Raw genomic sequence first — 25,863 nt, 5'->3', positions numbered from 1 at the left:
TTAATAATATGTATATGTAAATAAAATTAACTCTTCAACTGCTAGTTTCTAGGAAACAACGAAACAATAATAATTATAGTTATAGAAGCTAGCAGCTATCTCAACTTCAAAAGATATGACTTAAAGATATTTATACAAAAAACTGTATTTACATCAGATACGAACACCTCAGCATAGATTAATAAAAACACTTATGTACATTCGAGTGATCTTTCAGGTATAATAAAAATATTAATAAGTTAACGTTTATACGCACACTTCCATGTCCTCCAGATTCACAATATACTCTTTGTTCACTAACTTTAACAAAGTTTTCTTCACGCGGAGCGCAGGAAGTCGCACATTCGGATTCTGATGCCAACATTCCTTCATAACCTTTGCTAAGCCATTCAGAATCTAAAAATGAAGAAGAGGATTATTGTCTAACTCGATTATTTGTGATAATCTTTAGAAAGACTTACATGATCACTGGCCCACCTATTAGGAATATTAGGCCTCTGCTGATCAACGCAAACAACTTTTCGCATCTCCTCGAAACTGGGATCCGACGGCACCACATCGTAAAAGGGAGGTTTGTAATCTTCAGCAATTCCATTGCTAATCGTCCTTCTGGCAACCTCCCAAAATACCAAACCCAAAGCGTACATGTCTGCTCGACGGAACGAATCGAAGTAATCCATTCTAATTCTAAACAGTGGCATACATTATAATCCAATTCCGTTTCCATCTCATCTACTACTTACGTCTCTTCTAAAACTTCTGGACTCATGTAACGCTTTGTTCCAACTCTTGGATTAGAGCCAATATCAAGTGAATCTGATTGCTGAACGTGTGTGACTGCCAATCCAAAATCAGCTATAACGCATGAACCATTGTTCCTAACTAATATATTTTTGCTCTTTATATCTCTATGGGCTATGGCAGGTTTTCCCTACAAAACAAATACAAATTTCAATCATTATCTTTGCTAAAACTGAGGAATGGAAAACTTACTTGTGTTCCATAAATTTCAGTGTGCAAGTGTACAAGCCCATTGGCAATAGACAAGCATATGATCAATAATTGCTGGTGTGTTAATGTGGTCCTATTCAAATGGTCATACAAACTACCCAATGAGTGGTAATGAGTAATCAGCCATAACTGTGTACAGGAATTACGCGACGTCATGTCAGATCCAATATATCCAAGTATATTATCATGACGAATCAAAATTGTACTGTAAATTTCTGTTTCCCTGGTCCAGCTAGCCTCATCTCTGGAGAAGAATATCTTCACAGCAACATTCTCACCATGGCATATTCCTCTCCAGACCTCGCCATACCGTCCCTTTCCAATACATTCCAACAAAGATATCTGCTTTGCTAGTGTTCTCTGGATCAGAAGTGGCAACCCAGACCCACTTCCAGAGGTCATGGATTGCTCCAGATATTCCCTCAGAGTACTGTCGCCGGCGGCAGTAGCCCTCAATAGGTCGTCAGTGGCATAATAAGTTTCAGCATCATGATTGCTCTGATTCCTCAGCCTGTGCCTGTGCACCTTTCGCAAGAACATCAAGGTAATAAAGCCCAGGAAACTTAGAACTAAAATTGGGATGAAAACAGCAGCAGACAACTTCAATATGTAATTCAGACGTGAGTCTGAATACGGTTGCACTTCAGCAACAATAGGTGGGAATTCCCCACTGTTGCAGAAATCCTTCTCGCAGCATTCTATGTTTATGTGCAGATGTGAATCACGCTTGCAGGGTCCAGGAAACTTTGGTATATGACAATAAAATGGTACTTGCTCTGCCACTGAAATGCATCCTCTGGACACCTTCTCCACACCTGTACTCTCTCGAATTCTGGACTTCCAACACTGCACAGCATTACTGCAAACTGTCAAGTTCGCACAGTCAGGTGGTTCACATGAATGGCACTTATATCTCTGTTTTCCAAACGATTGCGCGCCCAACAGTATTTTGTTATCATCGTCGTCCTCTAAATTGTACGGTGGTACCAAGGGATCATTATTGATATCGTCCTCATCTTGATCATCCTTTAGATCTAAATGGTCTGCGACTTCTACAAAATTATATACAGATTTGTTTTTAACGCTCGCGAACATTGTTTTTCTACGTTTATATCCATTTATATTTACCTGCAGAAACGTAAAGTGCTAAAAATATGAATAAACAGTACACAAACGCACGGGCAGCCATATTCACTTGCAGCCAACTGAATATTTGTTGTGTTTACCGCCTTGTCCAACAAGGATCGCAAAAACATCGGCACCATCGGTTTCATTCGGTTAACACCGAAACCACTTCCGAAAGAGAACAATGATTTTCTTTTGAAGTGGAGAACAATATACCTGAAAGTTTTACAAGTATCAATAAAAATATACAATATACTTGAGTTTATCTTTCAGAAAGGTCATGGTCATAAATCATCATTTTCCTCCTTATATTAACATAATTTTTAAGATCTTTACGAATACATTTTATTGCACATTCGGTAGCCTAAGAAAATTATTTATAATAATGTAAATCATAAAATGTTTGAATTATTTTAAATCCTATTTAATTTACTATTGTTTTAAGTTACTCATTGTTATAAATCGAAATTCAAATTGTAATATTTCATAGACTAATAACAAATTCTTTAAAGATAAAATACAATAGGTATAAGAATGTTCGTATATTTTATCACAATGTTTTTGTAGAATAAGGATTTAATTAAACATGTTAATGTAAAATATTACCTGATTGTTTTAGGTTCGCATTCGATTACAGCGGAGCACTCGAGTACGGCTATCTTAATGCAGTAATTCCTTATCTGGAGTTACAAAACAATATAATAATAATCATCATACTAGAATTGCTCCGATGGAGTGCAATCAAGTCTCTTAAAAAATCAATCCATTATGCAGTAACCATATAGATCTCATTGCGATGCGACCGGCCTGGATGAAGAGGCTCTGTTCGCGCCTCAAGAACAAACAGAAGAACTACTTCAATTCGGATTCGGAATACTCTGAGTTCGAGCACTCTCTGCCGATTTGGTTTTCGATCATATTTCTCATAATCTACGCCGGTATTTTCACATTTGTTTACTATTACGATCAAGTTTTGCCGAAGGCCGACACGGTGAGTGTTCTTGCACTTGATAAGATTCCAAGACTGATTTTATATGTTTTTATTATGGAAAAGGATGAATACGTCTTTAAAAGTTTCAATGCAGGCGTACATTTAAAGCATCTGGTGGATCTGGGTCCAAGGGTTGTCGGCAGTGACGCCAACGAGATTAAAGCTGTAAAATATTTGAATGATCAAATCGAGAAAATCGTCAACGGGAAGAATCCCTTGCAGAAAATTGAGCATAAGGTGGAGGTGGTCAGCGGATCGTACTTCTTGGATTACAAACCGTACGGTGCGATTAACGTGTATTCCAACGTTAAAAACGTCGTTGCAAGAATTAAATCGAAGCACGAGAATAGTCCGAGTGTCTTGATCAATGCGCATTTTGACTCGGTGCCGGAGAGCCCAGGTAACTGGTGGTTAACAATTCTTGGAAAAACTGAGTTTTCTATTGGATCTTTTCAGGTGGTAGCGACGATGGGATAATGTGCAGCGTTATGCTGGAGATTCTTCGGATTATGTCGAATTTCGATGAGAGACCGGAGAACAATATCGTGTTCTTGTTCAATGGCGCCGAGGAAACTGCTCTGCAGGCCTCACATGGCTTCATCACAAACGACGAATGGGCCAAAGATATTAGGGTCGTTATTAACTTGGAAGCTACAGGTGCGGAAGGGCGAGAAATGCTCTTTCAAACTGGTCCGAAGCAGCCATGGCTCTTGAAGTACTACAGCCAAGTCCCTCATCCGCATGCCCAAGTCGCAGGAGAAGAGCTTTTCCAAAGCAACATAATCCCATCGGACACTGATTTCAGGATATTCAGGGATTACGGCGATTGCATAGGTTCATCATCATACTTATTCCTAACATTGATACACTCTATTCTCGTTGTTTATAAAGTTCTTTGCAAATTATTTAAATTGCTTGCTCTTTAATTAACAGTTTTCAGGTTTCGATTTTGCTTACACGAGAAACGGATACAGATATCACACGAAATACGACGATAACAACATCAATATTGGCGTGATTCAGCATACTGGTAATAATATACTCGAGCTCTTGAAGCAGCTCTCCAACGCCCCAGAAGTCGGCGCAGAATTGGATGAAAACAGTAGCTACACTGTTTACTACGATTTTCTTGGAGTTCTCTTCATCCGATACGACAGAACGGTGGAACTTATATTTAATATTCTTTGCATCGTCATCTCTCTATTATCCTTTGCAATTTCAGTATTTTCATTTAAAATACGTATGTTAAAATTGATTACGCATATAAATATCAATTTAAATTTTAATGTTTTATCTTTCAGATAAATCTTTGGCGAACTTCAAGTACGTCGGAATCGCTCTTGGCGTGTTGCTTCTATCTTACGTGATTGCAGTTGCATTTGTTATAGTCATTGGCGTTATCATAGATTCTGTGGATTACACTATGAGATGGTACAATAACACTTGGCTCATCTTAGGTTTATATTGCGGCCCTGTGGTGGGAATCATTATAACAGGATTAGTTCTTTTCGCGCGATTTAACAAGAACGTCAGCACTCACCACTGATTTGTTTTTAACTGTTTTATATTAATATATGAATTGTTTTCAGAATACTTTGACTTTAAGTAGGAAGACCCAGATGACATTGCAATTAAATAATTTACTTTGGACAATAATACTGCTTGTTGGTACATGCATCGGTATAAGATCGGTGTATGTAATTGTATACCACGTTCTGTTCTCATCAATTGGTTTCTTAATAATCCAAGTGTTTCGATTGCAATTTCAAAGTAAATTATTTTTAAATTCATATTTCAGAATTATTAACGAGGATTTTTTTTTATAGATCACCTGTGGAAGTTGATCTATTTCATTGCGATGATAATACCGACGATTTTTGTCCTGCAAATTAGTTTGGAAATCATTTATTTGTTTCTACCGATTTGTGGTCGCAACGGTGGAGGTTCCAATCCGGAGATTATGGTCTCTGCAATCTGCTTCTTTCTCACGCTTCTTGCAACATCATATTTCGTAAATATCATAGCTCCAAAAGTTTCTTTCAGATTCGTTAATACGATTTGCGATTTCAGCTACCTTTGTTCATGGGTGTAAGAAAGGGTTATTTAATAGCGATCGCCTTTTTCGTATGCTTCGTTGTCTTCTTTATACTCGTATTCACGACAGTTACGTTTCCGTACAGCGCAGAAAATAGACGCCCCCAAAGATATCCATTTTATGTAAATATTCTCAAGATTTGCTGAAGACAAATTAATTTATCTTTGTTGTTAGCATACCAGCCGCACGATAAGAAATGATGACGACATCATTATCGAAGACAGTGGTTACACTTTTGCTAAAAACGACAGAAACTCGCCTCTGATGATTCAAGAGTACGTCAGCGAAATTGAGGACTCACTAAGGGAAATCGGCCAAGATTGCGAAAGCGCCTTGTTCTGTGGTCTACCCACAACAAATTCACGTTCGTTGAAGGATTTGTAAGTCCTGATAGAATTACGTATGAATTGGTTCATTTCAAATGTTAAAATAGGTCTAAAAATTTCTGGATGGAAGCTCCGCCTATTGTAAAGATATTACCAAAGACGACGTTGAAATTGGAAACTAAGAAACAGATTTCGAGCACAATTATAGAATACACATTTTTAGTTGAAGGTATTTCGGTTTCGTTTTGTTTCGTCGTAAATGTTATTACCGATACTTTCAGGGCCTTCGAGGTTGAATATTTATTTCGCGCCGAAGGAGGATGTTAAATTGCTGAAGATTGGATTTTTGAAGGAAGTGCCGAACAACGAGATGACATGGAACGGCAGACCGGCTTATTATATATCATATGCTAGTGGTGGACCAACATTCTTCCAATTCAGTCTTGTGTTCGAGACGCCCAAAGATTGGGATAAGAACGTGCTGGATATTGCGGTCGCAGGAAAATATATTCACGACGTGCAGATGAGCAACGATTACGTTAAATTCCTGAGCAAATTTCCCGTTTGGACATTCGTGAATCCTTGGGTCGCCACTTACGAATCTTGGGCATATTAATTTTAAAACAAAGTTTTATTTGCTAACTGCGTTAAAAACTGAACATATATGAATATATATATATGTACAAATATATTTTTTACTTAGAACTATACAGTTTTATTATTTTTTTTTCATAAAATCAATTAGCCTTATAGTTTAATCCTGATAAATTGTTCAAGTAAGCTAAAATTAAGCTATGGTTTTGTCGATCTCCTCTACTTTGTGTTCTTGTGCTTTAAGAATTTGTAGGTATTCTTGGAGAGTACGTAACTCATTCCTGCCGCTACAGTCGTAGCCCCGGTAACGTACCAGAGGTACTCCAAAGCTGGATGACCTACGTACTGGAAGACTGGAGCTGCCAAAGTCGAACCGACGAGCAACAATTGGACGGCCGTATTAACTTTACTAATGAATGTTGGAGCTAATTGGGCTGTCGCCAGAGTAGCATCGAAATACCGGCTCAGATTCCGCTGCAAAGGAAATGTCATCAGTCTCCATCAAACAGAATACAATAGACAATCACTTACTGGTGGAGGTAATGATTTGTATCTTATAACAAATCCAGCAGTGACCAGAATCACATCTCTCCCAACAATAATGCTAGTCAAAGCAATTGGAATGAGATTGGCATAGGTCAATGTTAAGAACAATGTGGCTATCAACACCTTATCAGCCATCGGGTCCAGAAAACTCCCAACTTTTGTTGACTGGCTTTCCCAAGTCCTTGCAATCCACCCATCAAGCTGTAAGAATTCAATGTACATTGAAAATTCTCTTAAGAATAACCTTAAATTTTACCAAATCCGTAACAGCAGCAATACCTAAAATACCGAGGGCAAAGTTAAAATCCGCTTGTACGATGAGCATGCCCAAATAAGGTGAGAGTAAAATCCTTGATATGCATAAAAAGTTCGGTATCGTGTAGATATTTTCTTTCTGAAAATACACGAAAATCGTTACATTTCCTACTCGACGACTTATCGCTAATTACTACGTGCCTCTATGACCTGCTCAACTCTCCCCTTGACTTTATCTTTAGTTTCTTTAATATCGGCCAAGACAACTCTACCCCTCTCTTTGATCCTCTGCTCGGTATCTCGTAACCTCTCCTTGTTGTGCTCGATGTAAGTCTTCAGTTCTTTCCTCCTGTTCAGTAAAATGTCCTTCTTGTTGGACGTCGTGCAAAACCAGGATGCATAATAATTGTTGCATCTTGCGTGCTCGTTTCCTTGCAAGCAAGCCACCGCTTTGATCCTATACACATTTGTAAATTTATGCTGGCTTAGAGCGAAATTAATTTGGCACCTACTGAGTATACGGTTCAAGGAGTTCATTGTGCTGATTACACTACAAAATGCAATTAAGTGAAAGCAATTTTAAGAATTAATTCAATTACTTTAAATCTGCTTTAATCTCCCCCGAGTTATATTACTTTCATACACAACGCAACATACATCTTTTTTGGTATTTTTTTTCTAGGTTATATAACCTTAAACTGTCAGGATTCGAAATCAAATTGCTAACGTTTATTATTCAAGTACCCGCAACGAATTTGTCTGTTTTGTACATTTCATAAGCAAACTCTTCCGTATGATTTGGATCGAATTCCAAGCCAACGTAATCTATTTCTAAACTGAAAGGTCCGTCAATTTTATCACCAACTGAAAAACCAAAACTGGTCACTCGGTTTAATGGTAGTGGATACTGCTTGTCCTGGATTCTTCCCTTAGATGACAGGAAAAACTTTGAGAATGGGATCTGCAATAATTTCGTATTCACAATAAGGGTTGTTTTCATTTAAATTTTAAAATGTTACCCTCGCTATCTGCCAATAAGGTCCTCCTCTAGTAAACAAGATGTAATTGTATACATCATTCCACATTATATCATAGTATCCTTTTGTGGCTATATTTATGATGTACGATCTACCATCTCCTCTGACTTTCAATACTAACATATTGTAATTAACCCAATCATAATAGCTTTCCCTTTTAAATGATTTCTAAAAATATATTTGTTACTTTATTAGATGTCAGCCGATATCAGTTTTGTTGATGTTTACTCTAGCCCTCAATGATTTTATGTTGCAATATCCAGCCCTTTGCACTCGACCATCTTTAGGTATCCTAGTACTTAAGTTGCCATGGAAGTGTCCTTTTCCATGCTCAGTTAAATCAAATTTACATTTACTGAATCCTTCATTGTTATCACTGTCGCTTGTAACTATCCATTTATTTACAGTTTCCTGATCGAATCTCCATGCAATATCAGTCTCGCCGGGTCTATAAATCAGTACTGGGTCGGCATCGAAATGGTCTTTGACTTCTTCCGTCCACAGGGCTACCTCTTGCTTCAATTCCTTCAAACCATCTCGAATGAGATTCGTTTTCGATGGTGAAGCTCTGCTATCTTTGTAACCAGATTTCGCGTCCTTCTCATAGAAGGTCGTCAATGCCTTCGTCGCATGAATACAGCGGATTTGTGGTAAAGATTTTATTAACAAATTACGTAAAAGAGACATTTCGTAGGATAAATTTGCTATGTGTACATCATTTTTGAATTAAAAAGAAACATTTAGGTTATGTTGCTTTATGTCAGTCGGTGTTAAAAGTATTTACAGTAATACCAATTACGTAAAAGCGGTTGAGCACCGATAAAGTCGAATTCAAAAAAATATATTTTAATAAATACGGTTTATTTGGATAATGTTTAAAAAACGTAACAATTTAAACACGTTATTCACACATCACTTGAACCTAAATCATTTTGGTGATTGTACAACCTGACATTCTCTTCCATCGTTATCTAACAAAAAAAAAATGCATATTCATAGATACAAAAAGAAAATAATTAAAGGAAAATAATAAAAAAAAAAATTAAATGAAAACTCATCATAATTCCATATTTAAGAGTCGTCAAAAAAAAAAATGATTAATATGTATATATAAAAAAATCAAGCTGATGAAAACTGTACAGTGCTCAATTTATTTTTCCTTACGCACGAAAAAATTGTAAAATCGAGAAAAAGAAATATATATTATATATATCCTACTTTCTTTAAAATTCCATATTCATGATCTTCCTAAGCAGTAAGAGACAAGATGCAAATAATGTTTATTCTCCAAAAAAAAAAAAGTATCATTTTGTTTCATATATATTAAACGATATCTACATAGTTTTTTCCTCTTTCACTTGTGTTGTTCAATTGAAACTCACGTCCTTGAGACTAGTCCGTCCTGTCTTAAGTAATCGACACTGTGTTATTGCCTTAAAAACATAATACACTTCGAAACAATGTTGAAAAGTAATTTAGAAGGAAAAAAAAAATTATATAATAATTATATGGACCGATCGCACTGCGACAGCAACATTAAACTCTAATTAATACATATATACAGGAAAAAAATTAATGCAATTTTTTAACACACACTTAAATAAAACTGTTACTTAATTCATAATTAATAAAAAGAAAAAGAAAATAATAATTATAATAGTAATTGGGGCTGGGGGTAAGGGGGGGTTTGTCTGGGCGGTCGGGTTTTTATTTTCCTGGAAATTAATTAACACGTTTCATTTAAACTCGTTCAAATCATAAATATATTATGAAGGGTAAGTTTTCCATTTCTTTAAAATTTTGTGTTTTTTTTTATTATTATTATTTTTTTTGTAATTAATATATGTTTTGCGGTAATTACTGTCGCACCGATTCAAATTCCCGTGATCACACTCTTGTATATTTTATTCATTTTTTTTTTGGCAACACTGTTTTTAAATTGCTCATTTAATATTATTATGATTACTGTCAGTCTAGAACCACAACTTGTAGATCCTCTTTAGATTTAGCCATTCGCCAAGGCTTACGTGCGATCCTCCGTAATTCTGTTGTTGGGATTTGTTTACGCATTTTTCTGGAAACGAAATACACTCAAATAATTAAATAGTCCTCCTCGTCGACCGAAAATTATCCATAATAATACAGTAATACCCCGTGTTGCCAAACAATAATGTTTACTGAATAAATTTTAATTGTATATGTAATTTGAACTTTGATGCGAGTTTGAAAATATGAAGACATAACAATAAATTCCATTCAACGTTTACATTCTACGATGGAATTTAAAATATTTAAACCATCGATAATGTTATATTGGTGAATTGGTGATGTGTTTAGTTAATTGCTTGTTAAATTCGAATTAAACTATTTTCAATTCGAACAACAACTAATTGTTGAGTTGAGTTATCGGTCATTATCGTATTTATGATCTGGTTGATTATATGATACTCGACGTATCGATTTTTATGAATTAGGAAACACGTGGAACAACACAATCCACCCAGTTACTGCCCGTCAGTCAGTCCTTTCATATCTGGTAGTTAATAAAAGATCGACAATGTGTCGCACGCTGCGCTAATCGGGGTATTACTGTACTAATAACATTGATTTGAATAAGTCGATATGTAATGGATAGCTTACTTGCTACTATCTGTTGCACGGAAATACAAGTCATCCGGAGCATCCATCCAACTAATCACCTGTTTCCTTCCTGAACCCGTGCGGGTCATATGAGCTATTTTAGGTTTGCCGTTAATCTGTGCAATGTGACGTGGCAGCGACTGGGTAGTTGGTATGTTGGAGACCATCGACGAACTGTAGGAGTCTCCGACGATGGGACGCGTCATGCTGATGGGCATTGGGTCCTTGCTCAGGCGTTTAGGAGGCGGCCCGGCCAGAATGGGACCTGCAAAAACAATGCAAATATTATAACTAAGCCTTTCGAAAGAATGGTGTATCAGTAGAACAATGTCCACTCACCATCATCCCAATCCAAATCAGAGTAGAAGCCAGTAAAGTTAAAACAAAAAAATTATTAGTGACAGCAAGTTTTGTTTTTAATTCAAAACGGGTTTCATTGGAATGGGTTTATTGGAATTAATATTGTCAATCAGATTATTGTAGAATATATATATATGTATATAGAGAATAAATAAAAATAGAAAAGCGGTGCAAACTATATAATGTGAATTTAGTAAACAAATTAAATTGAAACACCAAAATAATAATAATAATAAAAAAAACGAAATAAAGACAAGAACTAATAAAGCTACTAGTGTAAAATAAAAGGACACTTACTGTCTACGCCTCCATTCATTTCGTCGTAGGGTCTCTTTTTAATGGAAGGCGACATATTATTAAGTGGTATCTTCTCTGCCTCCGGTTTGTTGGGCACCCGCTCGTAAAGCAGACTGCCGTCAGGAGCCTTCGGTGGTTTTGGGTAGGCGACCTTCTCCGGCTTCGGCAACAGCTCCTTGTCGGTCAAAATGAGCCATTGTGGAGTTGGACCACCTGGATTACCCAGACGATTGGCGATCATCGTCACGCTGCCCCTGTTCTTCTTTCGATAAATCAGCAGTTGCTTCAGTTCCGGTACGCTCTTCCCGGTCATTTGAAGACCACACTCTTGTTTCACCGCCTGTATGTTGATGGCGAAGAAGGGCGCGCGGCTGGCGTGCCTGGGCCGCATGATGTGTCTGCAGAGGCGGCGCGAGATCCTCGTCAGTGGCGTCGTGCACAGGTAGAATGCTGTCCGAGTTTTCATTATAGGACGTGGAGATCCGGACCGGACCATGATGCCGTGTGCTGTGGCGTAGTGACGAGCCAGATGGGCTTTCAACTTGAACTCCTTCCCACAGCCTCCGATGTTGCAACGATGGGGACGGTGCGACGGGGCTGAGCTGATCTTGTCCTCCTCGCCATCGCTACCAGACTTCTTCTTGACGGCGTCGAATTCGCACTCGCCGTACCTCGAGGGGATCTTCAGTCCTCCGTAACGCTTCCAATACTGCCAGCACGTTTGGCAAAGTCGACACTGCAAATGCGTCGGACCCCACGCATACCATTGACTCGAAACGGTCACTGAAAACAGGTAATAATAAATAGAGTATTCGTTGCGACGTACTCAGCGCAGAACCTTAGATTCATTTATACAATACGGTGAGTTAAAATCACAACAATTAGATCAAATAACAATAATAAATAAACCATACAAATATTGTTTATTTATAAACAAATCAGCTGGTTAGTGTAAACGTAAGTTGTCAATAATAAAAACTTGTAAATAAAAAATATAATTACCATTGCAGGATTCACATGCTTTCCCGCCTATCGAAACGACTGGTTCAGAGTTGCCATTGCTGCTACCGTTCACAACCCCTTTATTATTGTTGAGCGGCGCGGGATTTGGTTTATTACTGCAAATGGATGGTGGTCATTTAGTTTATCCGATGATATTGTTGTTCATCAAGTATAGTATTATTATCTTGGTAGTACTTACTAATTAGGAATGTAGACTTGCTTAAGTTTGGATTCTGCTTCTACTGCTTTTACTCGTTTCTGCTGTACGTATCGGTCAGTCGTTTTCCACATATAATAATATTCTATTATATTCTTGAGCGTTTTCCAGGGCAGGAAGTCCTGGCGTATATCGTTGAAGTCCTTGCCATATTTATCGAGGGCTTCCTCGAAGAGGTTCGCCTCAGAGGCGCTCCATTCCTCCATCTCGTCGCGACAGAGGACAGGCCCGCTGGATGGCACCAGCGAGCAGAGTGCCCCTGACAAATCGTACCCGTGTTTGTGCAATGTGTCCATCGCATGGAAGAGGGTGATGTCGCGGCTCGCCGCCGCCGCCGACATGTGTAAGGAGGGCTGTTTAACACTGGAACTGCAATCAAGGGCGCGCGCGAAAGTTCCGACCGAACGTGACACGACGAGGAACTGATCTATCTGTCTGTCCGAAAGACCGTGTTCAGGTGTCCACACGAGGGTCTCAAGTTCCGACAACGAGCGTCCATCACTTTCTCCTTCCTTGAGAAGGTTCGTCACGTCACTTTGATATCGACTGCCTACTCGGATTTCCCCCTTGTCTGCCAACAGCGTCTTCTGTGTGGGATCGTACACCAAACAATAGAAAAACATATCGTCCTTGTTCAAGTACGACTGCAACGATTCGGTTTCGTTGAAGAGAGTCACCGAGCACTTTCCACGGATGTGCGTCGCCGGCAACGTGTCCACCTGTCGAGAGAGGAACAGCTCCCGGTGTTTCATCTGGTGTCGCTGTTTCGACGAGAAACCTGATGTATCTGCTGGTACTGCTGTTGTTGTCGCCGTTACCGCTGTCGCTGTTGCTACAGCTGGTCTACTTGAATCACTCGCCGGACTCGCACCACTCGTCGATTCGTCTAAGGCACCTACAACAAAACATATCGTTCAATACATAAACAATAACCGCATTCTTATACACCAAGCCCCCAAACAAGTGGTATCGATTTTCCAAACATTTAAAATAATATTCAAATATTCAATTACTTTAATTCAGCACTTCTAATGCTAACAATAATACATATATGAAATTTCATATCCAAAAGCTTAGTTTAAAATTAAAGCAAATTTAGATATATAATTAGTTATAAACTTAATTGCCAAAGTACATTATTTCATATTATATTCAAATCTATCTACTTATAATCACGTCAATATAGTGACATCATCCAGACTCATACAATGTTATATTGATTTTCCGGTTAGCTTTAAGTGGAACTGCTTGACTGACAAGTTATATTACAATAGCATCGTGGATTGCACCATGTAATTGTTAATATTATATACGTGCATATATGCATTTGGAAACGCATACATCTTCTGTTATAAGCAAATACAATATTTATAAATGTAATCATAAGAGGTAATTCCAATCTGAATAAATGTTTATCAAATGCTTGCACCGTGCACATATATCGATTAAAAAGCATTCTGTTGATCTGCAAACATCGCTGTGCATAAAACGAATTTGGAAAATTGTGTACATTGCGATGTATGTATGTATGTTGCGTTCGTACACACATGAGCAACGAACGGATAAATAGGAACATGCGCGGTGGTCGGCGTCGGGACGCGACCTCTTTCATATAATTAATGAAACGCGCTGCTTAGAAAACGAGGGTTACGCGACGCGCTTGTTGCGCAACCGGTTCCACAACAGAATAGACCTAACCCAAGCGGAAAAGGGACAAATGGAATGAAACGATGAAGGTACGGCATGTAGAATGAGATGGACGAAGAGGATCACAAGAAACAACTACTACTGAAGCAGCAGCAGCAGCAAGAACAACAACAAAAAGAAGAAGAGACGATATGAAACACATTTAATTATATAGTTGTCGGATCATCTCGAAATCCGGTTTGTTAACGCAAGTTTCTCAAATTAAGTAGAAAACGTTCATTCTAAATTTAACGTTGTACGTACATCCAAACACACGTATTTAATAAATTGTATGACGAATTAATTAATAAATTATTTGTTCGCGCTCGAAGTTTACTTGAATTTTATGTCAACTGAAAGTATATGCAAAATTATTATTGGTTCCAATTAAATACGCTTGCATACCGTTCAATAGGAAATACGTATAAATAGGATGATTGGGGATCTAAGACCTTGGATATTGTGTAATTGCGGCGTATCACGTGAATATGATAAAGCATGATTATTTAATAAATATGTTGAACGGCAACGATAGTAGGAAAAAAAAAACTATGTACTATACATTTTAAAATAATGTGATATTCTTGCAAAGTAACTTGTATTTCCACAAGTACGCTCTCTTTTTACATACATAACAGGCAAGTTACTTGATGTAAAGAGTACTAGTAATTAGCCAATTAGGCAATGAACTTCTCAATGGCGGTCTGCAATTGAATGAATTCATAATTCAATCGTAAACCTGGCGGCGGGGGGGCGGCGATTTCGGTGAAATTTATGGGCAATGCGAAATCATGAATATAATGATGAAATTTATCGCATTCCATCAATGTGCATTAGCCGAGGTTCGAATTAAACCGCCGCTGCATTAGTAGACATCTACAATTTTTCCCGAATCGTCGACAAAATTAAAAGTATTCACAACATACTAATGAATACGAGCTCTGCGGCTGCAGTTTGTGTGTGATTATCGATCACATGGACTTTCTTCTGAAGCCGCTTCCCCAAAAGAACAGCGCAAAATTTTCGAATGGACATCCGGTGCTGTACAACATCGATCCATTATTTATTCTAGATTAGATTACAAAGTTCGTCTTTTATATAAATAGTGAATGATGGGAAACGCGCATGTCAATGTTCTGCAAAAACTTTAATTAATTAATATATGCGCAAGACAAAGACATCTTCTTTACTATTTCTTTAAAATGAAATAAAAAGTTTTTTAAAAAAAAGTATTTTACTTAAAAAATACATATATAAATATATTGAATTAATCCAATTGAAGTGGAGAGCGTAGCTCTGTTTTGTCGCGGTTGGTCGTGGATATCGATCCGCGAGGGAGGCACGTGGGGTTTGGGTGGCGGCGGTCGCGGGGGGTTGATGTGTTCGGGGACAGGCTAAGGGGTTGGAGAGAGGTGGCGGGTTTTGGTCCCAGCCGTGGGGATCGGGGGTGGCTGTGGGTGGTTTGGTGGCCGCCGTTGGGCCACCCGTTCTGATGTGCATTGAGCGGCTGCCGCCAACGCCGCCATATACCCACCACCAAACCGTCCACCCTCGCAAAAACATAACATGATATTACAAAAAAAAAACTAATTTAAGTTGCGTTAAATTAAAAAAAAAAGTTAAATTAAAATTTAAAAAAAAAACGCAATAATGTGGAAAGATCACGCAACCAACAACAAAACATTTGTAACAAAATATAATAGATTAGTTCTAATAGTCAAGTGTACTACAGGGAAGTTAGTTCTTCAATATATAGTGTAGATTCGCTGATGATACAGCAATTTTTAGAATTCAGTTATTGCATCTCTGTCAAAAGCTGGATCAACTCCAAGAATGACTCAAAAAAAGGAGAATAGCATTGAAAGAAAGCAAATCAGCTCTACCTTGAAAGTGTATACGATCTCTAGTAAGAATCAACCCGTATCAACTACATTAACTAACTATAGAAGTTTAACGTAATCGTCACATTATCACAAATTAAAAAAGTACAGTCTTATAAATATATTATAAATATACTATATACCTCGCGTCCGATCAATAAAGCAATAGAGAAGAAAACCAGTAGTATTATTTAGTTGAACGGATCGGAGCATATAGATTTGTTTGTATTCATGTAATGATAATTACAGTTGGCTGACCGAAACTGGATTTATTTGCACATATTATTGCATGTATTTGCTGGGTTTACCACTGCAGATCATGAGTTCCTCTAATTATTTTTATGGCCTGAATACCATTTTTACTAAATGTACTCATCACCAATTCATTCACACTTGACTTCTTGAATATATTAAGATTATTTATTTTAAATTAATAAATATTGGGACTCAATAAGTCCAATTATTGTAAATAATATTTTAGTTTCAAATTACGTTTTGATAATGCAACATCGTAGTTTTCACTTAAACAACAAAATATAATTTAATAATAAACAAACATGTATAAAAAAAATACCTGATATATATTTCAACAGGTATATTGTGCATGCCCCAATTGGGTGCTCCATCACAAGCATTTCATATTTAAACTAGATTAGTTATTATCTCAACTGATATAAGGTAATGAAAAATGAAGCATATGTAGAACATTAGATCTTCGTTATTTATTTTTAAAGAGGAATCTTGCAGTTCAAATATTTCTACTGTAGAAAATAATATTTAGAGTAGGTGTGCACCGCTTTTGATACAAATTTGTTTTCGATGGAATACACACCAAACTATTTTTGTCTGATCTCCGGAAAATGTGAATTTGGTGCAACAAAATATGCAGCAACATCAAAGGATAAATAACACTTCGCTACTGAAATTATTTGCAGATTGCTAAAAAAAAATATTTCATTTGTGAAACAATATAATCAATAATAGCTTGTTGATGGAGCTTGCTCATAAATATAACTATTCAATTTGTAGATATTTATTAAAGTAATTTGAAATTTGAGTAAATAAATCATAAGCATAATATTATGCCAGATTATGGTAGTTTAGTAACATTAAGAGTGGATGAATGATTGGTAGCCTGGGCCATGTGGAGCTCATGGAAAATAATTTACCACCGACACCGGAAAAATCGATAAACAAAAACTAGTATAAATGTAATTGAAGTTTTAAGCTAAAACAACAATGATAGATTTAAAGAACATTTAAATTGTGTGCTTCATTTTTAAAATAATGTATTCTAAATATAGCGGAGTGCCAAAATATAAAGATTTATGTTGGTCGCAGTCAAAGATCTTGTCCCATATGCGAGGATCGGGTAGTGAAATGTGCAAGGAAAAATTATTGAACTTGGCCATTGGCCTCGGCTATGATGCATGATGGAGGCCGTGCCGTGGATTGCAAGCAGTAGCAGCACACACATGCGAACGCGTAAATTTCCGGCCGATATTTTAACGAGTCATAAAATGGTTGTTGCATAATTGGTGGTGGCCGAAGGTGGATAGAAGCAGCGAGGAAAACCGAGAACAAACTGTTTATTGTTGCAGGAGTTGGGCTACCAGAAGCAAACCACGCTCACCACCAATTTTCCCATCGATATAAATAAATGGCTAATATTAGACAGACGGAAAACAAATAAATTAATAATCTTCGTTAAGACGCCCACGCGCGCAAATTGAATGACAATTCGAGAAATCGCATTGAAAAGTGCACGTTGTGTAGTATATCGATTGGAAATCGATGCGAGACCGGAAAATTATGTGCTCGAACTTAGCGTAGCAACAACGCGAAAAGTATGGAAATATGCAACATATAAACAAAAGGAGATCTCGAAGGCAGAGTGTGCTGTTCCCGGAATTGAGGAAATAATTGAATGCACGCGAAATAATGATGATCAAATTCTGCGCGGACTTCCGCCGCCGACGCCGTGGTAACTTTAATTGGGGGCCGAAACTTTTTTAATTAAAACTTCCATCGGATGATCAAATAAACTTTCGATAATTACTAATTGTACAAAAGTACATCGCACTATTAGGAAACGACGTGCAACAATTGGGCGACACTCGGGAATAGTCATGCGTCCTGTCACTTCTATTTACATACATGCCCAACAACAAATCAATCTATTTGAAACATCTATCGAAAATTTAGTTGCGTTCTTAGGACAATCACAGCAACAAATTATGTTTTAAAAAACGTTCAGTAAAATAATTTAGTTGTATATTCATTAATTTTGGAATTTCCAATAGTTCAAATAAATGTCAGATTAAAACCCCTATGCGATAACCTTTTGAATACATTTATATAAATATCAATAACTATGTGATTTGCAATAATTAATTTGAATCTATTCGTAAAGTGAGATTAAGGAATCTCGTGTTGTTATCTACCTTTTGATGCAAACTTATGATGGATGATACATGTTATCTTTATAGTTTTCATGGTTGACTTTCTATTATATAATCTAAAGAAAACTGATGAATTCATAAGTATTAAAATAAATCATTTCCATAGTTATAGACACGTAAAATCAATTTTAATCATAAGCAATAAATTTGATACTTTCATGTTGATGTACATGTAAGAGACTAGAAAAATAAGGATGACTTTTGAGAGGGAGCGGCATCCACGATTTTATTTATTCCCTACGTGCATCATGCATTTTAAATTTATATTTTCTAATATAAAAATAGTGAATCCCCGCAGACGAGTTGCATTTCCCCCGGATATAAAAGTTCGTGCTGCGGGAATCCGAGAAACTCGAGAATTTTTGAAGACTATCGCATTTTTTTGTTGACCTTTTTTCAATTGAAAAATACGTAATGCGCACACAGAAAACGAAAGCAATATCTTTATTATTTTTTTTTGGTTTATCGTTTCGTTCGTCCGTTTGTGCAAATCGATCGTAGGATCGTGCGTATTCAGTTTGCGTCGAGGAATGTTTCAAGATTTGTAAATGGCAATGCCACATAAGGAGTAATTCAGCATTTTGAAATTCCGAACTGGTAGGTTATTATATTCCGTTCGAAGTCACGCAAAACAAGAGAGAAGAGGAAGAGGAGAGAAGAAGAAGAAGAACCAATTTAAATTGAGACTTGGTCTTCACCTTTGTGAAGAGTTTAACGAGCGCGCGCGTGCATGTGTTTGTGTGTGTGTCTGAGCGCGCTGAGGTGATGTTGAGGATCTGTTGGTGGCTTGGGTAGTTGTTGCATATAGATACGGGGCGAATGTTTAAAGTCATCTAAAAGTCTTGATTAGCTGGATCGATATTCCCCACTTTGGTGTACCTGTCTTGTCACCAGCCGCCTCCAGCTCAGGCTGCACTCCCCAATATATACATATATATATACTTATACATATACCCATCCGTATTGCGTGTGAGTGTGTGTGTGTGCAATGCATGCACATACATATACAGCACATACACACACATGCATAGTTATATTTGTTTCGTAAAACCTTGCCAGAGCTGTACCCGAACGGGTCGCTATGACAACTGCCTCTGGTGGTGCTGTTGCTGGCATGGTTGTTCTTTCCCCGCGACTGTACTTTTATAATTACACGCAAAAACTGGCCGAGCGAACGCCGTCAACTAACTCCGCGCTGGAGCTACCGTCGTCTCGCTCGCACCCCATTGCAGATCCCATGGCCATTCACCACCACTCACCCTCGTCCCATCTCTGTCTCAGCCAAGCGCGATTCACACATACCGACACCACCACCCCGGTTCCGAACCAACCACCCCTGCCGCCCACCGCCCAGCCTCCTCCTGCCTTCACCTACAACTATTGTTATACCATCTATCGCTTCTCCTCACTCCACCACCTCTCAAACTTTCCTTTTCTCTCTCTCTCTCTCTCTCTCTTTAACATATCCCTCCCGCCGCCCTCGCGTTCCTCGTGCGCGCATTCATTTCTACATGAACACCAAACACATGAGAAAATCCAATTCATTTGACCGACACCCATCTCTCATTGCTGCATCAAAAGTGGAACTCGATCGATAACAAAAAACGGCAGTCGTGCATCCATCCAATCCACCACTTTATACCGTCCGTATAATTCAAAATTCGCTTTCCAAAATAACACATCCCGAAATAAACAATTAATCGGTGGCACGCACAATGGAAGTCATTAACTACGCCAAAAATAGTTCGCCTCTCGGATTGTTTCTTCTTTTCACAAAACTATATTTGTATTGGATCATCAGGATGTGACGAAGAATATAATTAGATTTAAACAATAAAAAAAAATACAAATTCTAGAGCAAAGGGTAAAGATCAACATCGATTTCTGGTATATTGAAACACTATAATTCCAACAAAACTAATTTCGTTTGGGCTCTCCGAATATAGATCGGTGTACTAAAAGAAATACAACGATACTCTGCCAACAGCGGTTTCATGTTAACGCAGTTCATTTATTATGTTATGAATTTCTCGGTAAATTAAAATTTTACGACTCATTAAGACAAATCATCGATTGATTAATCGGAAAATTCTCAAACTTCTATATACCTTGCTAGTTTAACAATAATTAATTGATTACATAAAACAATTTCAGATATTTTAGAAACAAAAATATTACATTAGTTATGGGTAAATATCAAAGTGGAAACATTAAGTAAACTTAGGTTTTCGGTCGCATTTTCCCAAAAACCTAATGGCTAGAGCTCTGAATTTTAATGGCAACAGAACGCGTTCATCACGCGCTAAACGGATTACAGCCTCCTATGTAGATAAAACCATGTTGGTCTGTCTACTCGGACAATTTATAAATTGGAGGATTAGCGATGGCAGCTGCCAAAGGACGAATGCGGTGGTGGTAATAGTGTTTCGCGTGCGGTGGACAAATTTCAGTTGTACAGAAGAAAAAAATAGGAAGTCTCTCCCCCACAAAAAGTCATACACACTGGACACGTAACGTAATCGTATCATACATATTTCGACAGAAAAGAACGACAAAAAAAAACCTATATACATACGAAGAGAACGAAGATAAGATAAAATAATCTATAGGAGTAATCTGGTCGCACGAGAGAGTGGTGTTCGTTTCGGTTGACTCCGAAAACGATGGGAATAATAATGAAACGGGAAACTGGTAAAATGCGGATGAAATTACCCATGGAACAATTAAAACATCATTAAGCCGATCGCATCGACGCGTTAAATAGGCTACCGATACTAAATAATTATGCGAATTAATTAAATCTAAAACTGTATTTACCATCGATATATTCGCGAATGGACAAATATCAGCAAAAAGCAGTAATTAGTGCATAATCAACGTTGTGCAACAAGCGATCATGATTTTCGAGTAAACCATTGAATAAATACACAAAAACTTATCTAATCTTTTGAAAGAGTTTTCCAGTGAAGCAGATGCACTAAACGAGTAGGAAACATAATTTCAACATGTCGAAAGCAAAACAAGAAATTTTATCATACTTAAGAATATATTAAATTGAATCAATGAAATGTTATATTTTTATATTTATATCATTATAAGATACTTTCCAACTAGTTAAAAGTTATTTAAAATAATTTAAAACTAATCTAACAAACTAAATATTTGTTTGTTAGACTGATTAACTTTAATAACAAATTGCGTCAATTGAAAATACGTATGCAAATACTATATGACTAATTAAATTTGATGTTGGGTTTAGCAAATCACCATAGTATATATTTTCAGCTATGAGTTATAAAACTAGACTCTGATATTATTAATGTTACTTTAACCCGAAGATAAATATACGAAGTCACAGAGACACGGAGTTAATGAGGAACGGAAATAAAAAGAGAAAAATGCGCTCGTACCGGCGTTGTTATGAATCTGTTGTAATTATGGAAAATGTAATACGTGTCTCCCCGGTTAATTAACTCGGCCAGGAGCAGTTTTACCGGACAATCGTTGTGTTGTCTGAAAACAACGATTTAAAAGTCAGCTCTGTTGACGAGCAGACGAGAAGGTAGAGACAAAAGTAAAAAAAAACAGTGAATAACAGGAGGAGTATATAACGCATTTGGTTCCGCATAGTAATCTGCTGTCGTTATTGAAAGTGGTTAACAACAGGGGAAATGTGAGAGAAGAGGTGGAGGATTGGCTTTAAGTTTGTCCGTTAACTTACATTGGTGTTTATCGGCGAGCTGAATCAAAGGATTGGGCAGGTCCCGCCGCCTGTAGAAGCACATCACTTTCGCCTCGACGTTTCCGGACGCCGTCTTGTTCAGTTCTTCGATCCTCCGGATCTGGTACGGGGACGTCGAGGACGTCTCAAAATACACATAATCTGCAATGAAAGAAAACAACAAAATTAGGCTCATAGTTTCATCTGGGACAGAACATTGAAATCACATGGAAATTATATTTATGGTCGCCATCTGTCTTCCCCCCTCAGTTCCACCCCAATATGCATGGCACAAAATACACAATTACATTCACAGCTAGCTTCCGTCAAATCGCCGAAGCCAAAACCATTCATTGAAACAAATCAACCATTGAATACTAACTAACCACTGGCTTCTTACTTCCATATGCTAATTAAACTAATTAATTCTTATAAACATCTTACTAGATGTCGTAACACGTATATTTACTGAAACCAGAAACATTCAATTTACTATTTTAGTTCGAGCAACTTTTTTTTATATATATATTGGTTTTTTCTAGTTAATAAATTACATTCATATTCATAATAATAATAAATTAAAGTCCACTAAACAATTTTGTTGGTAAAAATAAGATTGAAAATAGATTTCAAATAATTTTCATTATTTCCATACATACATCGTGTTTGAGTCGTGCGTTTAATGCGTTCACCGAACACAGGCTTAGATGGTGTGGTGTATCAAGGCGTGTCTTTTGGTGAACTTCCGGTCCTCCATTGACGTAATATTTACGTACGGAGAGATAACCAACTGGTATCGAAAAACTTTACCAATATGAAAACTTCTAACAAACGCACTTTATTCGTAGTCTCATTCAATTTGTTTCAGTTACTTCACGAACGCTCCCTGCCTAATTATATAAATAATTATTTGTGTAGCGCACTTTTAATGTACCTAATATAATCAGTCTGTAATACCTTCCAGACGGCGCCACAATATATAGTGAGCGTCCGGCAATTTACTGTAAACGCTATTTACACATCGAAATACTACAGTTAATTACGTTAAGTCTTTTTTAACTTTCGACAGATAACTTTGACTAAAACATACGCTTTTCAAAACAAATTTTCATATTATTTTGAATAAAAATGCACCAATTAATTAGTTTTATAAAACATAAAAGTTACAAAGTTCAAACAATAAATATACTTTAATTACAATGTGTTATTTAAAATACGACATCATCTGTGCTCAATATGTCAACTGAACAATTAACAAACAGTTTTGTTTATATTTCTAACATATCACCAGATATTCTTAATATGAGTAATAATTACATTCTTAAACTATTATGACTGACCACATATTCTACATAATGATCGCAGGTTTTTTTTTCCTCTCCAATTATTCGTAACGTGTTTTTTCCGAGAACAATTATTCAATTTCGCCGAATGAGAAAAAAAAATACGACAGACTGAATTGGTTTATTTTGCAGTTTTCTACCATTAGAATTGTGATCGATTGTATAATTTATTCTGTTCGCTATTTCTAATTGCAGTATACATTTCCTTGTGACTATTATTATATTCCGATACACACGTCCAAAGGTTCAGAGTGCCAGTTATTCAGATTTCTACAAAAAAAAAAAACAACTAAACAACAATGTGGACTCCTGCGAGCAGCACAACACTTGTCCGTATTTGTGAAAGTTGCACTGTACACTATCATTTATCGTTGCGTAACGATTCAATAAGCGAAAAAGAAAAAAAAAGCGAACGCTGAAATTCAGTTTTCGCGTGCTACGAAAATGCAGTTGCTGTTAGGTAATTAATCACAATTAATTTCAATGATATAAATAAACATTCAGCACCATTCACTTAATTATTTGCAACGAAATTTATTATACATTTTATATCAAGATTAATCATTTATTATAGCTTTAATAAAAGCAAAAGTAGTAGCAAGTTGTATTTTCAGTATCAATGAATTTATTGGCACTCAATCATGTGTCTATGAAAATAACACGATTTACCAAGCAAATTGAAGATTGTTCGATTTCTACATTTCAATCATTCATATAACAAATCCAATCCAGGCTATGTATGACTATAGTTTTCTTTTCTTTCTATTTAACTACTTTGTGCATATATACTATACTACTAAGTGACTTATAAGCTTCATAAACTGTGAAACCTTAAGTTACTGTATACTGTATAAGTTACATAATTTTCAAAATTTGTAAAACATTAAAATCATTAGAATCAAAACGATTTAATTTTTTTTTAATAAACCATTGATTTTGATATAGTTGAATAAATAAAATCGCTGTTATCGTATTTCTCAAAAGTGGCGTTGAAACGTAAACACATTGTTTTTATTTTGGAGAAGCAGCAAAAGAGATCTAATTTTTTCGACGAATTCCAGGTAGCAAAATGCAAGGGTAGTTCTTGGAACACCAATAAACAGAATATTCCCGTTGCGTTCAAACCAAATGTATTTTATGTAATAGTGTGTGCATTTACATAACACACCGAGCAACAGGCATACCACGCTTACAAATAATATCGTTACGCAATCGAATGAAAAACTAATTACGAATTTGCGATTACTGAAAAAGAAAAGCTACTGCTTACAGATGTGGGTTTAGAGTGGGGGAGGGTTGGTTTGAGCTGAATGGAGTTATAGATAATTCGTTTTCCTTTTTTTTTCCCTAATTTAACCGGGATTATTTTCCTTCCTAGAAGGATTTTAACGTAAATCGAGTTTTTTTTTGTGAAGAAAAAAAAAGAGGTTTTCTGCAAAGGAAAACATTTATTTACGTTTAATCCGGGCATAAATTCTGATGCTATTATGATAACATGCCTTCTCCCCCACTTCCACCAGCGCAGAGGTACACCTTCCTCCAGATTACGTATGCAAATAAACGAAATTAGATGAACTCGATGAAGAAGGAGGTGGAGGAGGAAAGACGAAAAAGTGCGAGCAAGGATCGACGAAGCGCGCCAAACAATAAATCGGAAGATCGGCGGAAGGAAATGATGGAATAATGTGGGAATAAAAAAAAAATAACATAACCAAAAATCAAGCGGTGCACGTTTCGGAATCAAAACAACGAAACAGCGAACGGCGTCAGGTTCGATGCGGCCCCCACGAATATTGGACATTCGTAGACCTGAAGCCGGTTAATTAAGGGAAAAGAGCGCGCGTTCGTATGTATGTGTGTGTGTATGTATATGCTTTCATGTATGTACGAATGCTCGGTACGTATGTGTGTATATGCGGCAGAGATCATCACACACTTACACAAACGTACAGCACATACTCGCATACACACACACACACATATACAACGAAATCGCGGGGGGAAATTAATACATTAAATAAAAAGACTCACCGCCGACTCTATACATGTTAGCTGTCATCTTTAGTCCGTGAAACGCAATCACCTCACTTCATGCAACAACTAGTTCCATCCGCCGAACATTGTTTATTGAACTACACGCGGAAAATCTTCAATGTTTTCTCACAACACATATCACCACTGAACCAGCAGTCGCCATTTTATTTAACTCCCTGTTGGCGTCTGCCATAAAGAATCACAGACGCACACTGTTGACGTGCACAATGCTGCCACCTGC

The 25,863-nt window shown here is 37.0% G+C and overlaps 5 protein-coding genes across 6 annotated transcripts; 1 reads left to right on the top strand and 4 right to left on the bottom strand.

Annotated features, from left to right (window-relative positions):
- Positions 1–24: 24 nt before the first annotated feature.
- Positions 25–2,290, bottom strand: LOC108566382 (activin receptor type-1). Its single transcript, XM_017926233.1, has 5 exons — positions 2,140–2,290; positions 994–2,063; positions 744–931; positions 462–687; positions 25–396 (listed from the first exon to the last, which is right to left on the bottom strand). Exons 1-5 carry the CDS (start codon positions 2,198–2,200, stop codon positions 247–249), a joined length of 1,695 nt encoding a protein of 564 aa, XP_017781722.1. The 5' UTR covers positions 2,201–2,290; the 3' UTR covers positions 25–246.
- A 541-nt stretch (positions 2,291–2,831) lies between these two features.
- LOC108566380 (endoplasmic reticulum metallopeptidase 1-like) lies at positions 2,832–6,250 on the top strand. The gene is made up of 11 exons (XM_017926230.1): positions 2,832–3,127; positions 3,191–3,527; positions 3,584–3,961; positions 4,068–4,367; positions 4,429–4,655; positions 4,717–4,897; positions 4,954–5,138; positions 5,198–5,344; positions 5,397–5,602; positions 5,656–5,777; positions 5,830–6,250. The coding sequence occupies exons 1-11, from the start codon at positions 2,933–2,935 to the stop codon at positions 6,162–6,164; spliced, it is 2,613 nt and encodes an 870-aa protein (XP_017781719.1). The 5' UTR covers positions 2,832–2,932; the 3' UTR covers positions 6,165–6,250.
- Positions 6,251–6,269: 19 nt separating this feature from the next.
- Positions 6,270–7,620, bottom strand: LOC108566383 (probable cardiolipin synthase (CMP-forming)). The gene is made up of 5 exons (XM_017926234.1): positions 7,543–7,620; positions 7,145–7,493; positions 6,945–7,082; positions 6,674–6,889; positions 6,270–6,616 (listed from the first exon to the last, which is right to left on the bottom strand). Exons 2-5 carry the CDS (start codon positions 7,478–7,480, stop codon positions 6,362–6,364), a joined length of 945 nt encoding a protein of 314 aa, XP_017781723.1. The 5' UTR covers positions 7,481–7,493; positions 7,543–7,620; the 3' UTR covers positions 6,270–6,361.
- A 30-nt stretch (positions 7,621–7,650) lies between these two features.
- Positions 7,651–8,772, bottom strand: LOC108566384 (complex I intermediate-associated protein 30, mitochondrial). Its single transcript, XM_017926236.1, has 3 exons — positions 8,209–8,772; positions 7,963–8,148; positions 7,651–7,904 (listed from the first exon to the last, which is right to left on the bottom strand). Exons 1-3 carry the CDS (start codon positions 8,665–8,667, stop codon positions 7,680–7,682), a joined length of 870 nt encoding a protein of 289 aa, XP_017781725.1. The 5' UTR covers positions 8,668–8,772; the 3' UTR covers positions 7,651–7,679.
- A 1,013-nt stretch (positions 8,773–9,785) lies between these two features.
- LOC108566381 (metastasis-associated protein MTA3) lies at positions 9,786–25,837 on the bottom strand. Of its 2 annotated transcripts, XM_017926231.1 has the most exons (8): positions 25,620–25,837; positions 22,246–22,407; positions 12,479–13,391; positions 12,280–12,395; positions 11,278–12,060; positions 10,960–10,989; positions 10,621–10,885; positions 9,786–10,054 (listed from the first exon to the last, which is right to left on the bottom strand). In XM_017926231.1, exons 1-8 carry the CDS (start codon positions 25,645–25,647, stop codon positions 9,949–9,951), a joined length of 2,403 nt encoding a protein of 800 aa, XP_017781720.1. In that variant the 5' UTR covers positions 25,648–25,837; the 3' UTR covers positions 9,786–9,948. The 2 variants fall into 2 exon arrangements, with proteins under 2 accessions (XP_017781720.1, XP_017781721.1); XM_017926232.1 differs by lacking the exon at positions 10,960–10,989.
- Between the last annotated feature and the right edge of the window lie 26 nt (positions 25,838–25,863).

The sequence above is a fragment of the Nicrophorus vespilloides genome, unplaced genomic scaffold (genome assembly GCF_001412225.1).
Source record: "Nicrophorus vespilloides isolate i.1.1-1 unplaced genomic scaffold, Nicve_v1.0, whole genome shotgun sequence".
Taxonomy (NCBI): domain Eukaryota; kingdom Metazoa; phylum Arthropoda; class Insecta; order Coleoptera; family Silphidae; genus Nicrophorus; species Nicrophorus vespilloides.
The sequence above is the reverse complement of the archived record's forward strand: the minus strand, read 5'-3'. Positions and strand labels throughout refer to the sequence as shown.

Excerpts from the sequence above, each read along its gene's own strand:
- LOC108566382 (XM_017926233.1), bottom strand. The coding sequence starts at position 2,200 with ATGGCTGCCCGTGCGTTTGTGTACTGTTTATTCATATTTTTAGCACTT. Across the intron at positions 2,064-2,139 it reads AGCACTTTACGTTTCTGCAG|AAGTCGCAGACCATTTAGAT; the intron begins GTAAATATAAAT and ends ATAATTTTGTAG. Across the intron at positions 932-993 it reads CTGAAATTTATGGAACACAA|GGAAAACCTGCCATAGCCCA; the intron begins GTAAGTTTTCCA and ends TTTGTTTTGTAG.
- LOC108566380 (XM_017926230.1), top strand. The coding sequence starts at position 2,933 with ATGCGACCGGCCTGGATGAAGAGGCTCTGTTCGCGCCTCAAGAACAAA. Across the intron at positions 5,139-5,197 it reads TTCTTGCAACATCATATTTC|CTACCTTTGTTCATGGGTGT; the intron begins GTAAATATCATA and ends TTGCGATTTCAG. Across the intron at positions 5,603-5,655 it reads TCACGTTCGTTGAAGGATTT|GTCTAAAAATTTCTGGATGG; the intron begins GTAAGTCCTGAT and ends ATGTTAAAATAG.
- LOC108566383 (XM_017926234.1), bottom strand. The coding sequence starts at position 7,480 with ATGAACTCCTTGAACCGTATACTCAGTAGGTGCCAAATTAATTTCGCT. Across the intron at positions 7,083-7,144 it reads GAGTTGAGCAGGTCATAGAG|AAAGAAAATATCTACACGAT; the intron begins GCACGTAGTAAT and ends GTGTATTTTCAG. Across the intron at positions 6,890-6,944 it reads TTGCTGCTGTTACGGATTTG|CTTGATGGGTGGATTGCAAG; the intron begins GTAAAATTTAAG and ends GAATTCTTACAG.
- LOC108566384 (XM_017926236.1), bottom strand. The coding sequence starts at position 8,667 with ATGTCTCTTTTACGTAATTTGTTAATAAAATCTTTACCACAAATCCGC. Across the intron at positions 8,149-8,208 it reads TAAAATCATTGAGGGCTAGA|AAATCATTTAAAAGGGAAAG; the intron begins GTAAACATCAAC and ends ATATATTTTTAG. Across the intron at positions 7,905-7,962 it reads CTTATTGGCAGATAGCGAGG|ATCCCATTCTCAAAGTTTTT; the intron begins GTAACATTTTAA and ends AAATTATTGCAG.
- LOC108566381 (XM_017926231.1), bottom strand. The coding sequence starts at position 25,647 with ATGACAGCTAACATGTATAGAGTCGGCG. Across the intron at positions 13,392-22,245 it reads GCTCGCCGATAAACACCAAT|GTGCCTTAGACGAATCGACG; the intron begins GTAAGTTAACGG and ends GTTTTGTTGTAG. Across the intron at positions 10,886-10,959 it reads TGATTTGGATTGGGATGATG|GTCCCATTCTGGCCGGGCCG; the intron begins GTGAGTGGACAT and ends TTGTTTTTGCAG.